Raw genomic sequence first — 16,971 nt, 5'->3', positions numbered from 1 at the left:
CAGACACTTAGACACACAAACATGGAGAAAGCAGAGTCCAGGGCTGACAAACACAGAAGTCACCCTTCATTATGAGAAGTATCTAGCAGCAGTAAATATGTAAATATCAGTCAGTGTTGCTGGGAGGAGGCAGCAGGCTCTGCTGCAGTCTCCGGATTGAGTTTCATTCCTGCAGTTCTGACTGAATGAACGCTCATCAATTATTTACAGAGAAAGCTTGAAGGTCAGCGCAGAAACCCAGAGAGACCCTCCGGTCCCGGAGCAGACTCTTCACAGCCGCCGAAGACGAAAGGTAGGTCCCGAAGCAGACTGTAGATCCTTTGCCCGAGCCCGAACTTGACCCACGGGCCCGGGGGAAGAGGCCGATATTTCTCGCCACTACCCTCGGTGGCTGGGTTTAGCCGGGCTGGGGCCCTTCGTCAAGCATTTGTGGTTTTTTAACTACTTTATTAGCCTAATTGGGTAGGGAGAAAGCTATATGCCTCTCCAGCTTCTCCCGTAGCTCTGGGTAGATGTCCTGCGCTGACTCGAGTGGGAGTTGGGCTAAAATCGGTGAAAATTGTGCAACCAGGAGTCCTTTAGCAGCAGATATGATCCTATATCTGGTGCGTTGTCGGCCAGTGCGTTGGCATGCAGAGCGTGGAGAAGGACAGTGTTAATTAGGTCAAGGGGTGTCAAACTCAGTTTCCCAGAGGGCCACACTGGAAAATAAGAATCATATCAAGGGCCAGACATGTTGAGTATACTGACGTGCTTTTATTTAATCGAAAAAGTCAAATATCTTTGACTCAATGATTGCATGTCTCGTGTAGTCTTCTCACGTACAGTTTGGTCCACATAAAGCTCTGAAAAATTCAGCAAAAAAAGTTCCAAAGCCATCCTAGAATTTAGCAAATCAGGCTAAACAATGATTAGATTTTAATCTAAGTAGGCCTGACTCACAACAAGCTCTTTCTCAGCCAGAATATTAAACTCTCTGCTTCTTCTGGGGGGAATTTATGAGTCTCAGAGTCGGCAAATTTGCCAAAAATCTGCGTTGAGTGTCGAGTAATTGCAAGTTGAAAAACAGTTTGCCATGTTTTTGGTTTTGGCGCACAACTAGGCGAGCCAAAATGTGCCGTGAAACTGACTCGAGTGCGGGGTGGTGGGGGGGGGGTAAACTGGGCTAAAATCGGTAATTTGCGCAACCAGGCCAGCTTGTTAATTAGGTCAGGAGGTGTCAAACTCAGTTTCCCAGAGGGCCACACTGGAAAATAAGAATCATATCAAGGGGCCAGACATGGAGAGAGTTTATTGACGTGCTTTTGTTACTGCATGTCACATTTATTTTTTGAAACATTTTGGTAGCTTTTTTCCACATTTTTGTTGTTTTGTTTGTGTCTTTCTTCAGACATTTGGTCACCTTTTTGGTAAATTAGTTGCTTTTTGTCTCGATTTTTTGTTGAAACGAAGCCCTACGAAAGTCATCGAAAGAGTTCCTTCGGGGGGGGGGGATTTCTGAGTCTCAGAGTCGGAAAATCTGCCCAAATTCTGCTCTGAATGTCAGGTAATTACAGTTTAAAAAACACTGTCCACAACTAGGTGGAGCCAAAATGTTACTGTGAACCTAAATTGATATACGGGCCGAATCCTAATCTGCGAGGGGCCAGGTTTGGCCCCCGGGCCTCGAGTTTGACACCTGTGAATTAGGTGATCGGGACAAAGAAAGTGTCCCGTATGGTTCCAGGGCTTTGGTGATGTTGCTGCACCAACCAGACGGCCAATCAGACGCGGTGTGTGTGTCTGTGTGTGTGTGTGTGTGTGTGTGTGTGTGTGTGTGTGTGTGTGTGTCTCTGTGTGTGTCTGTGGTTCTGTGTGTGTGTGTCTGTGTGTGTGTCTGTGTGTGTGTCTGTGTGTGTGTGTGTCTCTGTGTGTCTCTGTGTGTGTCTCTGTGTGTGTCTGTGTGTGTCTGTGTGTGTCTGTGTGTCTCTGTGTGTGTCTCTGTGTGTGTCTGTGTGTGTCTGTGTGTGTCTGTGTGTGTCTCTGTGTGTGTCTGTGTGTGTCTGTGTGTGTGTGTCCATGTCTCTGTCTGTGTGTGTCTCTGTGTGTCTCTGTGTGTGTCTGTGTGTGTCTGTGTGTGTCTGTGTGTCTCTGTGTGTGTCTCTGTGTGTGTCTGTGTGTGTCTCTGTGTGTGTGTGTGTCTCTGTGTGTGTGTGTCCATGTCTCTGTCTGTGTGTGTCTCTGCGTTTCTCTGTGTGTGTGTGTGTCTCTGTGTGTGTCTGTCTGTGTGTCTGTGTGTGTGTCTGTCTGTCTGTGTGTGTGTCTGTGTCTCTCTGTGTGTCTGTGTCTGTCTGTCTGTGTGTCTGTGTGTGTGTCTGTGTGTCTGTGTGTGTGTCTGTCTGTCTGTGTGTGTGTGTCTCTCCGAGTTGGTCCAAAAAGTTCCTCAGAACACACCGAAGAGACTCGAGTCAATGACCTCGCCAGACTGTCCCACGGACGATTATGGGGAATCGATACAGCATAGTATCGCAATATCTTTCGTGGCAATACTGTATCGATACACAGATACAAATATGGATCTTTTATGATATATGTGTTGGTCTGCTTGACAATCTCATTTTTCAGCAATACAATTGAAGTGAGATGAACAGACAGAGAAATTTGTCTTTTTAGATAAAACAGATGTTGACAAAGTTTCCTTTTTGGGGACATAATTTGAAATTGGGAAAAATTTGAAGTTGGAAAAAAGGTAATAAATTGCAATATAACCACAGAATATTGCAATATGTTTAAAATCGCAATAATATTGTATCATGACATAATTATCGTGATAATATCGTATCGTGACATTAGTATCGCGATGATATCGTATCGTGACATAAGAATCGGGATGACATTGTATCGTGACATTAGTATCGCGATGATATCGTATCGTGACATAAGTATCGTGATTACCATATCGTGACATAAGTATCGCAACGATATCGTATCGTGACAAGTATCGCGATGATTTAATATCGTGACATAAGTATCGCAATATCGTTTCGCGACATAAGTATCGTGATATCGTATCGTGACATAAGCATCGCGATGATATCGTATCGTGACATAAGCATCGCGATGACATCGTATCGTGACATAAGTATTGGGATGATATCGTATCGCGACATAAGTATCGCATATAGGAGAGAAGGATAGGAGAGAAGGAGAGAAGGAGAGAAGGAGGGAGGATTTACTGTCCCAGAGGAGAGAAGACACTAGAATATATTCACATTAACAAGCTGACATCACTGACTTAGTTTTTCTTAAAAAATATATGACTGTGAGCGATTATGAAAATAGTTTAATCAGCTGGAAGAGACAGGACACACACACACACACAGACAAATAAGACACACACAAACACAGAGGAACACAGAAAAAAGACAACACACACACATCATATACACACACACACACACACACAAAAAACAAAAAAACACACACACACACACACACACAGAGGAACACAGAGACACACAGAGGAACACAGAGACACACACACATAGATACAAAGACACACACACACACACACACACAAAAAAAAAAAAACAAAGACACACACACACAGAGGCACACACAGAGACACAAAAAAAAAACACAAAGACACACAAAACACAAGAGACACACACACACACACACACACACAAAGACACACACACAAACAGACACACACAAAGACAAAAACACAAAGACACACACACACACACAAAGACACACACAAAGACAAAAACACAAAGACACACACAGACACAAAGACACACACACACACACATCTAAGTTCTTAGGCCTCCACATCTCAGACTCCCTCTCATTGGTCCTTCCATATCAGCTGTGCCATTAAGAAGACACATCAGAGGCTGTACTTTTTGCGGTATGTCCCTTAATATTCAACTGAACTTCTACCGCTGTACAGTTGAGAGTATACTGACAGGTAACATGGTAGTGTGGTTTGGCAGGGCTACTTCACATGACCTTAATCTACTGACAAAAGTGGTCAGGACTGCATCTAAAACCATCTAAAACCATGTCCAGTCTGGTCTGGTGGAGTTGGTAGAGTTGGACATGTCCAGTCTGGTGGAGTTGGTAGAGTTGGACATGTAGAGTGGGGGGGAGGGGGGAGAGGGGGGAGGGGGGGGGGGGGGGGGTTTGACATGTCCAGTCTGGTCTGGTGGAGTTGGTAGAGTTTGACATGTCCAGTCTGGTCTGGTGGAGTTGGTAGAGTTGGACATGTCCAGTCTGGTCTGGTGGAGTTGGTAGAGTTGGACATGTCCAGTCTGGTCTGGTGGAGTTGGTAGAGTTTGACATGTCCAGTCTGGTCTGGTGGAGTTGGTAGAGTTGGACATGTCCAGTCTGGTGGAGTTGGTAGAGTTGGACATGTCCAGTCTGGTCTGGTGGAGTTGGTAGAGTTTGACATGTCCAGTCTGGTCTGGTGGAGTTGGTAGAGTTTGACATGTCCAGTCTGGTCTGGTGGAGTCGGTAGAGTTGGACATGTCCAGTCTGGTCTGGTGGAGTTTGACATGTCCAGTCTGGTCTGGTGGAGTCGGTAGAGTTTGACATGTCCAGTCTGGTCTGGTGGAGTCGGTAGAGTTTGACATGTCCAGTCTGGTCTGGTGGAGTCGGTAGAGTTTGACATGTCAAGTCTGGTCTGGTGGAGTTGGTAGAGTTTGACATGTCCAGTCTGGTCTGGTGGAGTCGGTAGAGTTTGACATGTCCAGTCTGGTCTGGTGGAGTTGGTAGAGTTTGACATGTCTAGTCTGGTCTGGTGGAGTTGGTAGAGTTTGACATGTCCAGTCTGGTCTGGTGGAGTTGGTAGAGTTTGACATGTCTAGTCTGGTCTGGTGGAGTTGGTAGAGTTTGACATGTCCAGTCTGGTCTGGTGGAGTTGGTAGAGTTTGACATGTCCAGTCTGGTCTGGTGGAGTTGGTAGAGTTGGACATGTCCAGTCTGGTCTGGTGGAGTTGGTAGAGTTTGACATGTCCAGTCTGGTCTGGTGGAGTTGGACATGTCCAGTCTGGTCTGGTGGAGTTGGTAGAGTTTGACATGTCCAGTCTGGTCTGGTGGAGTTGGTAGAGTTTGACATGTCCAGTCTGGTCTGGTGGAGTTGGTAGAGTTTGACATGTCCAGTCTGGTCTGGTGGAGTTGGAGAAAGTCGGACCAATGTCGCCCATTTTCCAACAACTGACAACATTCTAACGGCTCAAAAGGCTGTCTCTAAATGGGTGTTTTTTCTGGCAATTAGTGGAGTAACCATGGTGAGTAATTCCTCAAAAACTTGAGGAGCAAAACGGGCAAAATTCGCAAAAGCTGGAGTATCTTCTGAGAGAAGTTCTTGACACAAGTTAGGACAGACAGCCTGTTTTACATGTCGCAATATCCAAGGTTTACACCACAGTCTCCTCCTGGCCCGTCTTGGTTGCCGTCTCTCCTGTACACGGCTAGCAGCTTTACCGGCCAGGTAGACCAGAACTACTTTGGCAACGTTCAACAAGATCTCCACTTCATCCATGTTATATTAAACCAAAACTCAAATAAGGAAAGGTAGGACTAGGTGACAAAAGTCAGTCTTGTCTGTTACTGTCTGGGCAGTGTGGACTGGCAGTTGGTTTATGAACATTCTAAAGACCAAATCACAACTGTCAACAACTGCCAACAACTGCCAACAACTGCCAACAACTGCCAGTAACTGCCCACTTAAGAATGTTGGCATTTGTTGGAGCAGTGTGCAAACTCCTTAAAAAGCCAAGAGGGATTCTGCAGGATTCTTGTCATCAATGCATACAATCTCTTCTCCCTCCTCCCACCAGAGCATCCCAATGCACACAACACGTTTTAGAGATAGTTTTTACCCCCAGGTAATAAGGTTATTGAACAACAGCACAACAGGAAGGAGGGCTGTGGTCTGAACTTAGTCACTTATGTATATTGTGTTTGGATATTTTATAATGTTTTTAATGCTATTATGTTTTTATAACAATATATATATATATATATATATATATATATATATATATATATATATATATAAATAATGCTGACAGGGTGCTAAGGCACATTGTATTTCATTGCTGTGGTACTTCGTACTAATACGCATGTATGACAATAAACTTGAACTTGAACTTGAACACACACACACACAGACATGACTGCAGAGGACAGCTCCATTAATGATTCAGAGGCTAACTGACCAAAACGTAGTCATCAGCAAAAACGCCGCCGGCGGTACATTGTGAACAAACTAATGACCCGTGTGCAGGGGCAGAATACAAGTACATTTACTCAAGTACTGCACTCAGAGGGTAACTACTACAAGTTATGTTGTTGCCGCTGACAGACTCAGATTATTATTCTAAGTGTCTGACAACATTATGGGATGGATTTCTACAGAGATAGACCTTTTAGTTAAAGAGTAAGATCCTTTTAGTTTAACATGAAACAGCCCCGAAATCACCATCACCAAACTCCACCAGACTCCATGTAAATAATCAGGACTTTTAGTGTTTATAGAGCCAGCATATCTCCACCAGACTCCATGTAAATAATCAGGACTTTTAGCGTGTATAGAGCCAGCATATCTCCACCAGACTCCATGTAAATAATCAGGACTTTTAGCGTGTATAGAGCCAGCATATCTCCACCAGACTCCATGTAAATAATCAGGACTTTTAGCGTGTATAGAGCCAGCATATCTCCACCAGACTCCATGTAAATAATCAGGACTTTTAGCGTGTATAGAGCCAGCATATCTCCACCAGGCTCCATGTAAATAATCAGGACTTTTAGCGTGTATAGAGCCAGCATATCTCCACCAGGCTCCATGTAAATAATCAGGACTTTTAGCGTGTATAGAGCCAGCATATCTCCACCAGGCTCCATGTAAATAATCAGGACTTTTAGCGTGTATAGAGCCAGCATATCTCCACCAGACTCCATGTAAATAATCAGGACTTTAGCGTTTATACGTTTGAGCCAGCATATCTCCACCAGACTCCATGTAAATAATCAGGACTTTTTAAGCGTGTATAGAGTCAGCATATCTCCACCAGACTCCATGTAAATAATCAGGACTTTTAGCGTGTATAGAGTCAGCATATCCCCACCAGACTCCATGTAAATAATCAGGACTTTTAGCGTGTATAGAGCCAGCATATCTCCACATGTAAATGGGTGAATTAAGGGTTTATTTCAACCAAACCAGAGTGGTGATTGTTGGAAAAGTGGAAAGATGAACCAAGACGGCTTTTGGTAGTTTTATTTAGTTTCTGTCCACTTTGAATGAAGTGTGTTTTACGATGATAAAATCACTGATTATTTACAAAGCTGGAAAGAAAAGGGAAGGAAGGAAGAATGTAGGGGAGGAGGACGGGAAGGAAAGAAATGGAAAGAAGGAAAGGATGAAAGTAAGAAGGCAAGTATTGAAAGAAAAGGGAAGGAAGGATGGAAAGAAGGAAAGGATGAAAGAAAAGGGAAGGAAGGAAGAATGGAAAGAAAGTAAAGGATGTGAAACGCTGCTCATGTTTTATTTTCTGCTGTTTGTCACAGAAACTCTGAGTCCTTGGCGAGTCCTTGGCGAGTCCTTGGTGAATCCTTGGCGAGTCCTTGGCGAGTCCTTGGTGAATCCTTGGTGAATCCTTGGTGAATCCTTGGCGAGTCCTTGGCGAGAGTCCTTGGCAAGTCCTTGGCGAGTCCTTGGTGAATCCTTGGCGAGTCCTTGGTGAATCCTTGGCGAGTCCTTGGCGAGTCCTTGGTGAGTCCTTGGTGAATCCTTGGCGAGTCCTTGGTGAATCCTTGGCGAGTCCTTGGCGAGTCCTTGGTGAATCCTTGGCGAGTCCTCGGCGATTACAGACAGACGGACGGCGAGATGAAGGAACGCTCGGAGACTCGAGTCCGGCAAAGCAGCGGAGATGACTTCAGAGGAACCTGAACCCAACGATTTGGTTCCCTACGCAAGATTTCAGCGACTGTGGTCACTGTTTTTGCCTAATTTCTGTAGTTTTCTTTACATTTTTCAACTTTTTGTAGTTTTTCAACTTTTTGTAGTTTTACAATAATTTTGTAGTTTTACGATGATTTTGTAGTTTTTTTCTGAAAATTTAGTTTTTTTTTAAATTATATTTTCTTTAAACATTTTTTGGCGCTTCTCTAACATTTCCTGTCACCTTTGTTTTGAAATTTTTTGGAATTTATTTCCTTATTATCTTTAACTTTTGTTATCTTGTTCAGAGATAAGGGCTGGCACCCCGCAAATTTTTTGGCGAATCAGCTCTTCCTGAAATAATCTTCAGAGGTTCATGATGGAATAATTTTGTAGTTTTACAATAATTTTGTAGTTTTTTTCTGAAAACTTCTGAAAAAGTTTTTTTTTAACTTTACTTTCTTTTAACGTTTTTTGGCGCTTCTGTAACATTTCCTGTCACCTTTTTCAACGTTTTTTTGGCATTTATTTCCTTATTATCTTTAACTTTACTTTTTTCAACTTTTTGTAGTTTTACGACAATTTTGTTCACGATGGGACTTAGCCAAGTCTCCAACGTCACTCCAGACATTGCTTCGGCGGCAGCATCAGCGGTAGCGAGCATCATTCCCAACGCCTCCGGCACGTTTCCCACATCGTCCCTCAGTCCGCCATCCTGCAGCATCGACGAATCCTACAAGTACGTCTTCCTGCCAGTCTGCTACTCGCTGACCTTCGTCTTCAGCCTCACGCTCAACTCGGTGGTTCTGCTGCGCTCCTGCGCCGGCGGTGGAGGCGGCGGGAACGGTAGCGGCGCACGGCGCTGGAACACGTCGTTGATCTACATGGTGAACCTGGCCACCACCGACCTGATGTACGGCCTGTCGCTGCCCTTTCTAGTGGCCAGCTACGTGCTGCGGGACAGCTGGGTGTTCGGGGACTTTATGTGTCGACTTGTCCGCTTCCTCTTCTACTTCAACCTCTACTGCTCCATCTTCTTCCTCACCTGCATCTCCGTGCACAGGTAGAGATGGTTCCATACCGTTTTTACCTTCCCGGTGCAGATTCCTATTTTATTAAGTTTTAACAGCTGTGGACTACTATCTCTGCATGGATGTGATATGATTGCTGTCATTAAATGAATGCCATGTAACTTTTTATTATCTAGTTTGACAGTCAGTCATAACGGAAAAAGTACATAAATGAACTACTTTAGCGTAGATATTCAAACATGCCAACTTACCACAGGTAGGACGCCCCAAACAAGCCAAGTTACCACAGGTATTACACCCCAAAACAAGCCAAGTTACCACAGGTAGGACGCCCCAAAACAAGCCAAGTTACCACAGGTAGTACACCCTGAAACAAGCCAAGTTACCACAGGTATTACACCCCAAAACAAGCCAAGTTACCACAGGTAGGACGCCCCAAACAAGCCAAGTTACCACAGGTAGGACGCCCCAAACAAGCCAAGTTACCACAGGTAGTACACCCTGAAACAAGCCAAGTTACCACAGGTAGGACGCCCCAAACAAGCCAAGTTACCACAGGTAGTACACCCTGAAACAAGCCAAGTTACCACAGGTATTACACCCCAAAACAAGCCAAGTTACCACAGGTAGTACACCCTGAAACAAGCCAAGTTACCACAGGTAGTACACCCTGAAACAAGCCAAGTTACCACAGGTAGGACGCCCAAAAACAAGCAAAGTTACCACAGGTACGACACCCCAAAACAAGCCAAGTTACCACAGGCAGGACGCCCAAAACAAGCCAAGATACCGCAGATAGGACGCCCCGAAACAAGCAGGTAGGATGCCCCCAAAACAAGCCAAGTTACCGCAGGTTGACGCCCCAAAACAAGCAGGTAGGATGCCCCCAAAACAAGCCAAGTTACCACAGGTAGGACGCCCTGACACAAGCAGGTAGGATGCCCCCAAACAAGCCAAGTTACCACAGGTAGGACGCCCTGAAACAAGCCAAGTTACCACTGGTAGGACACCCCGAAACAAGCCAAGTTACCACAGTTAGGACACCCAGAAACAAGCCAAGTTACCACTGGTAGGACACCCCAATACAAGCCAAGTTACCACATATCTTCATTTGAGTTTACTATAATAACCCTGATTCAAATGCCTTGTTTTTTTTTACATCTCAAATATACATTTGAATTGAAAGTATTCGCTGACAGCTCTTATTTTGTTGTCCGCAGGTACTTGGGCATCTGCCACCCGATGAGGACGATCACTCTGGAGAGCAAGCGCGTGGTGAAGGGGACTTGTGCATTGGTGTGGATCATCGTCTTCATCCTCACCTGCCCCATCTTCAGGTTCGCCCAGACGGGATACGTCCGGCGAGGCGGGGGTAGCGGCGCCGATGATGTTCCTGTGGTTCCTGGCGAGGAGAGGGAAGGCGGGAACAGCTCTGGATCTCAGACGGTTGACGAGGGAGGATACACGAACTGCTGGGATGACGCCATCGACAAGGAGTTTGCCGACTACGTTCCGTACGGTATCGTCCTCCACGTGCTGGGCTTCTTTGTGCCATTCGTCATCATCGCCTGGTGCTACTCCCAGGTCGTCAGGACGATATTTCGGTCGCTGCGCTCACCGCCAAGTTCCCTCGAAGGCGGCGAAGTTGGCGAGGATGGCCCGGCGGGCGCTGACGGTATGACCGAAGGAGTCAGAGACCGTTCGAGAACATCGGTGTCCATCTCCGGATCGCAGTACTCGCACTACATCCGGCGACGGCGGAAGTCCATAAAAACCATCGTGACGATCACGCTGCTGTTTGCGCTCTGCTTCTTGCCGTTCCACGTGACGCGAACGCTGTTCCTGTTGCTGCGGCGAGGCCGGCTCGGCAGCTGCGCCGTCATGAAGACGGTCTCCATCTGCTACAAAGTCACGCGGCCGCTGGCGTCCTGCAACGCCTGGCTCAACGCCCTCCTGTACTTCCTGACGGGGGATAAGGGCGCCCCCTGGTGCGGGCCGGCAGAACGCAGCGTCCGCAGAGACCGCCGCAGCGGCTCCCTCTGGTGGCCGCTCAAGATCCTGAAAAAAGAGGATGACCACGAAACGCCCGAGAAGATTGAAAGAGCGGTGCACACGGAGAACGAGTCCAAGTCTTCAAGGGTCATCTTCTAGAAGGTTTTTAGAGCCGGTTTCTTTTTGAGAGACTTTAAACAAATCCAGCTGTTGAAGTGGAGATTTCTGAGAACTAAAACCTTAAAAAGGTCCCATGGCATGAAAATGTTACTTTATGAGGGTTTTTAACATTAATATGAGGTCCCCTAGCCTGCCTATGGTCCCCCAGTGGCTAGAAATGGTGATAGGTGTAAACCGAGCCCTGGGTATCCTGCTCTGCCTTTGAGAAAATGAAAGCTCAGATGGGCCAATCAGGAATCTTCTCCTTATGAGGTCATAAGGAGCAAGGTTACCTCCCCTTTCTCTGCTTTGCCCGCCCAGAGAATTTGGCCCACCCATGAGAGAGAGAGAGAGACATCATGGCAAAGTGGCAGCTGGTCAAGGCCACACCCCCACCCTCCACCTTGCCCCCCCTCTCTCCTCCTCAATAGCTACAGACACAGAAATGGCACATCCTAAGGAAAGCTCATTGTGGGACTGGCTCTAGTGGCTGTAATTCTGCACCAAGGCTGAATTTCAGGAAAGAGACTTCAGATACAGTATTAGGGGACCACTAAGGCCTATATAAAAGAGACTTCAGATACAGTATTAGGGGACCACTAAGGTCTATATAAAAGAGACTTCAGATACAGTATTAGGGGACCACTAAGGTCTATATAAAAGAGACTTCAGATACAGTATTAGGGGACCTCTAAGGTCTATATAAAAGAGACTTCAGATACAGTATTAGGGGACCACTAAGGTCTATATAAAAGAGACTTCAGATACAGTATTAGGGGACCACTAAGGTCTATATAAAAGAGACTTCAGATACAGTATTAGGGGACCACTAAGGTCTATATAAAAGAGACTTCAGATACAGTATTAGGGGACCACTAAGGTCTATATAAAAGAGACTTCAGATACAGTATTAAGGGACCACTATGGTCTATATTAAAGCATCCAAAGAGCACCATGCCATGGGACCTTTAAAGTTATGGATTGTAAGACTCAAACATTTTGAAGACACTAGAGGTGTACAGGGTCAACATTTAACCAACATATATACATTTCCCCAGTTGTTTGTATTACAAGTCTAAAATGTTCAGTGAAATATGCAAAGGATGCATTGTCTAATGCTAACTTTTGGTGAATTTAGAAGAAATGTACAGACATAAATACATGTTTTCTTTCCACTACTCTGATTAAAGATAAGAAAGAGAAATAGCCTACAATCTCAAACCATTGTTTTGCCTAAAGTGTCTCAACTTAAACTAAAATCTGTTCATATGAGACTCTATAATTAGTTGGTTTTTATTTACTTGTTTTTTTCAAGTGACTGCTGGGAACAAAAACTTTAAAGTGCCCATATTATGAAAAAAATCACTTTTTCTGGGATTTGGGGAGTTATTTTGTGTCTCTGGTGCTTCCACACACATACAAACTTTGAAAAAATCCATCCATGGTGTTCTGAGTGATATACGGTTTCTGAATGTGTCCTGCCTTCAGTCTCTGGGTGAGCTGGTCAAAATCTGCACGGCTTTCTACGTCATTGGCCGAAACATTTGGTGTGTGCTAACCACTTTAGCTAATACCACATCCGCTAGCTGTTTCGCCACTTCGGTCAGTAAGAGGCAGGATTAGCCGGGAGACTTCTTCTAAACGAGGGCGCACTTCCAATTTAGCGTGGAATACCTGCAGAACAGGGACATGGAAGTAGTTCTTTAGTAGATTATGGTGAACTTGTGTGTGTTGTAGCAGTGTTTTGCTATTGAGAACGAGGTGGCTAACCGCTAACAGCGCTAGCTTCTAGCTAGTAGTCCTTACCTAGCTACTGCGCATGTGCAACTCCCAACAAAGATGTAACAGAAGTGCAATGTCTCACTCTGTTGGTAAAACAGAGTGAAAAGAGGAGCTGAAGCAATGTGCAGTACAACAAAAATATGGTGTTTTTTGAAAATTAAACCATGTAAACCTATTCTGGTACAACCTCAAAATACAATTATGAACCTGACAATGAGAATAAAATGGGCGCTTTAAAGATATGGATTGGAAAATTCAGACATTCCTATCCTTTTCCTCCTTTTCTTTCCTATAATTTCCTCTTTTCCACTCTGTTTTTTTTCAACCTGGACCCTATTTGAACCATTAACCAGCTAACGGCCATTAAACTCCTCTTTATGGCCAGTTTGCTGATGGCGGCCGGTCGTAAACGCTGAAGTCTCTTTTATAGCTGTTGCTGCTCACGTTGACACACGTCTGCTGCTTCAAGAAAAACTCAACAGAAACGTAGACCGACGCCGAAGTTTAAACTCCGAAAACTTCAAAAAACCTGGACCATATTTCCATGTTTTTGAGTCTAAGTTACTACTGGGAACAACAATCTTTTGTAACCTACATACAGAATCTAAGAAATAATATTAAAAGACATTGAGTGAGTTTATTTTTCAGAATTAAAGCATTCTTTTGGAAAATGCACCCACTGAACTTGTGAAAAGGTATTTTTCATTGCATGGCAGTAAACTAATTATTTGGAACTGCTGCCACAGGCTTGAATTAAAGTTATGGTAACACTTTACGGGAAGGGTACATGAATTATGAATTAATGCTTGATTTGTGCATTACTTCATTCCTTTATATCTTATGAATCATCAGGAATTGACATGAGTTCAATAATCTGTTTTGGCGTACATCACTTTGATTATTTGGAATGGTTTTGTATATAATAGGGGTGCAACAGAGCACAAAACTCACAGTTGGATTGGATCACGGTTATGAGACACAAATCGGATACATTTTCGGATCAGCACAAAAAAAGGGGGGAATTTAAATGATTTACAAAAAATGTAATCACTTTTAACAATAACTTCTTTCACCAGTAAATTGCTGTTAAACGACAAAACAGATGAGAAAAGAGTATTTTACAATAACTGTGAATGCACCATGAGTTTTACCAGTTTTAAGTAAACGCAACCTTTATTCACGTCTGTGTTGTTTTTCCGACAACAGCAGTGACCCTAGCCCAACAGCAGTGACCCTAACCCAACAGCAGTGACCCTAACCCAACAGCAGTGACCCTAGCCCAACAGCAGTGACCCTAACCCAACAGCAGTGACCATAACCCAACAGCAGTGACCCTAACCAAACAGCAGTGACCCTAACCCAACAGCAGTGACCCTGACCCAACAGCAGTGACCATAACCCAACAGCAGTGACCATAACCCAACAGCAGTGACCCTAGCCCGACAGCAGTGACCCTAACCCAACAGCAGTGACCCTAACCCAACAGCAATGACCATAACCCAACAGCAGTGATCCTAACCAAACAGCAGTGACCCTAACCCAACAGCAGTGACCCTAACCCAACAGCAGTGACCATAACCCAACAGCAGTGACCATAACCCAACAGCAGTGACCCTAACCCAACAGCAGTGACCCTAACCCAACAGCAGTGATCCTCACCAAACAGCAGTGACCCTAACCCAACAGCAGTGACCCTAACCCAACAGCAGTGACCCTAACCCAACAGCAGTGACCCTAACCAAACAGCAGTGACCCTAACCAAACAGCAGTGACCCTAACCAAACAGCAGTGACCCTAACCCAACAGCAGTGACCCTAACACAACAGCAGTGACCCTAACCAAACAGCAGTGACCCTAACCCAACAGCAGTGACCCTAACCAAACAGCAGTGACCCTAACCCAACAGCAGTGACCCTAACCTAACAGCAGTGACCCTGACCCAACAGCAGTGACCCTAACCAAACAGCAGTGACCCTAACCAAACAGCAGTGACCCTAACCAAACAGCAGTGACCCTAACCCAACAGCAGTGACCAAGTGCTAGCTATAGTTTGTGTCTTTTAGCTCATAGCTTTAGCTGCAGACTGTTGTACGTCGCGCTGTTGGAATCCTCTACAATACAGTCACACTTATACACCGTTTAGCTGTCAGCATTTTAACCGTTTAACCGGGACAATTTCATAGTGGTTGGTGTAAACCGGGACATTTTAGTGTCCCGAAAGGCTGTTGTTGGGACTCGGGACAAGCAACTTAAAATCGTGACTGGCCCAGTCACCCTATTCAAAGTGGACAGAAACTAAATAAAACTACCAAAAGCCGTCTTGGTTCATCTTTCCACTGTTCCAACAATCACCACTCTGGTTTGGTTGAAATAAACCCTTAATTCACCCATTTACATGTGGAGATATGCTGGCTCCATACACGCTAAAAGTCCTGATTATTTACATGGAGTCTGGTGGAGATATGCTGGCTCCATACACGCTAAAAGTCCTGATTATTTACATGGAGTCTGGTGGAGATATGCTGGCTCTATACACGCTAAAAGTCCTGATTATTTACATGGAGTCTAGTGGAAATATGCTGGCTCTATACACGCTAAAAGTCCTGATTATTTACATGGAGTCTGGTGGAGATATGCTGGCTCTATACACGCTAAAAGTCCTGATTATTTACATGGAGTCTGGTGGAGATATGCTGGCTCTATACACGCTAAAAGTCCTGATTATTTACATGGAGTCTGGTGGAGATATGCTGGCTCCATACACGCTAAAAGTCCTGATTATTTACATGGAGTCTGGTGGAGATATGCTGGCTCCATACACGCTAAAAGTCCTGATTATTTACATGGAGTCTGGTGGAGATATGCTGGCTCTATACACGCTAAAAGTCCTGATTATTTACATGGAGTCTAGTGGAAATATGCTGGCTCTATACACGCTTAAAAGTCCTGATTATTTACATGGAGTCTGGTGGAGATATGCTGGCTCTATACACGCTTAAAAGTCCTGATTATTTACATGGAGTCTGGTGGAGATATGCTGGCTCTATACACGCTAAAAAGTCCTGATTATTTACATGGAGTCTGGTGGAGATATGCTGGCTCCATACACGCGCTAAAAGTCCTGATTATTTACATGGAGTCTGGTGGAGATATGCTGGCTCCATACACGCTAAAAGTCCTGATTATTTACATGGAGTCTGGTGGAGATATGCTGGCTCTATACACGCTAAAAGTCCTGATTATTTACATGGAGTCTAGTGGAAATATGCTGGCTCTATACACGCTAAAAGTCCTGATTATTTACATGGAGTCTGGTGGAGATATGCTGGCTCTATACACGCTAAAAGTCCTGATTATTTACATGGAGTCTGGTGGAGATATGCTGGCTCTATACACGCTAAAAGTCCTGATTATTTACATGGAGTCTGGTGGAGATATGCTGGCTCTATACACGCTAAAAGTCCTGATTATTTATGTGGAGTCTGGTGGAAATAAACCTTTAAAGGAACACGCAGACTTATTGGGACTTTGTCTTATTCCCCTTATCCCCCAGAGTTAGACCAGTCCATACATACCCTTCTCATCTCCGTGCGTGTTGTAACTCTGTCTGACGCACCCACCGCTAGCCTAGTGTGTATACGGTTAGAAGATGGCTGTGTGTCATGTGACCTTGTTATTTGTACACGCTGTGACTCTACAAATCACAACATGTAAATAGGAACATGTTGGCGTTATTTTGTCACTTATTCGGAGCAGTAGGCTAGCTGGAACCAGTCACCTCCAGGATCTGTGCTAAGCTAGGCTAGTTGGAACCAGTCACCTCCGCTCTGTCCTAAAAAAAAAAAAAAAAAAAACAGCATCAAATCCAAAAAAAAAAAAAAAAAAAAAAAAAAAAAAAAAAAAAAAAAAAAAAAAAAAAAAAAAAAAAAAAAAAAAAAAAAAAAAAAAAAAAAAAAAAAAAAAAAAAAAAAAAAAAAAAAAAAAAAAAAAAAAAAAAAAAAAAAAAAAAAAAAAAAAAAAAAAAAAAAAAAAAAAAAAAAAAAAAAAAAAAAAAAAAAAAAAAAAAAAAAAAAA

The 16,971-nt window shown here is 44.2% G+C and overlaps 1 protein-coding gene across 1 annotated transcript; it reads left to right on the top strand.

Annotated features, from left to right (window-relative positions):
* The first annotated feature begins 223 nt into the window (after window positions 1–223).
* Window positions 224–11,257, top strand: LOC120544550 (P2Y purinoceptor 6). Its single transcript, XM_039778414.1, has 4 exons — window positions 224–292; window positions 7,561–7,984; window positions 8,505–8,996; window positions 10,185–11,257. Exons 2-4 carry the CDS (start codon window positions 7,923–7,925, stop codon window positions 11,113–11,115), a joined length of 1,485 nt encoding a protein of 494 aa, XP_039634348.1. The 5' UTR covers window positions 224–292; window positions 7,561–7,922; the 3' UTR covers window positions 11,116–11,257.
* Window positions 11,258–16,971: the final 5,714 nt, after the last annotated feature.

The sequence above is a fragment of the Perca fluviatilis genome, chromosome 16, assembly GCF_010015445.1.
Source record: "Perca fluviatilis chromosome 16, GENO_Pfluv_1.0, whole genome shotgun sequence".
Taxonomy (NCBI): Eukaryota; Metazoa; Chordata; class Actinopteri; order Perciformes; family Percidae; genus Perca; species Perca fluviatilis.
Note: the sequence above shows the minus strand (reverse complement) of the source record. Positions and strands in the feature narration are given on the sequence as shown.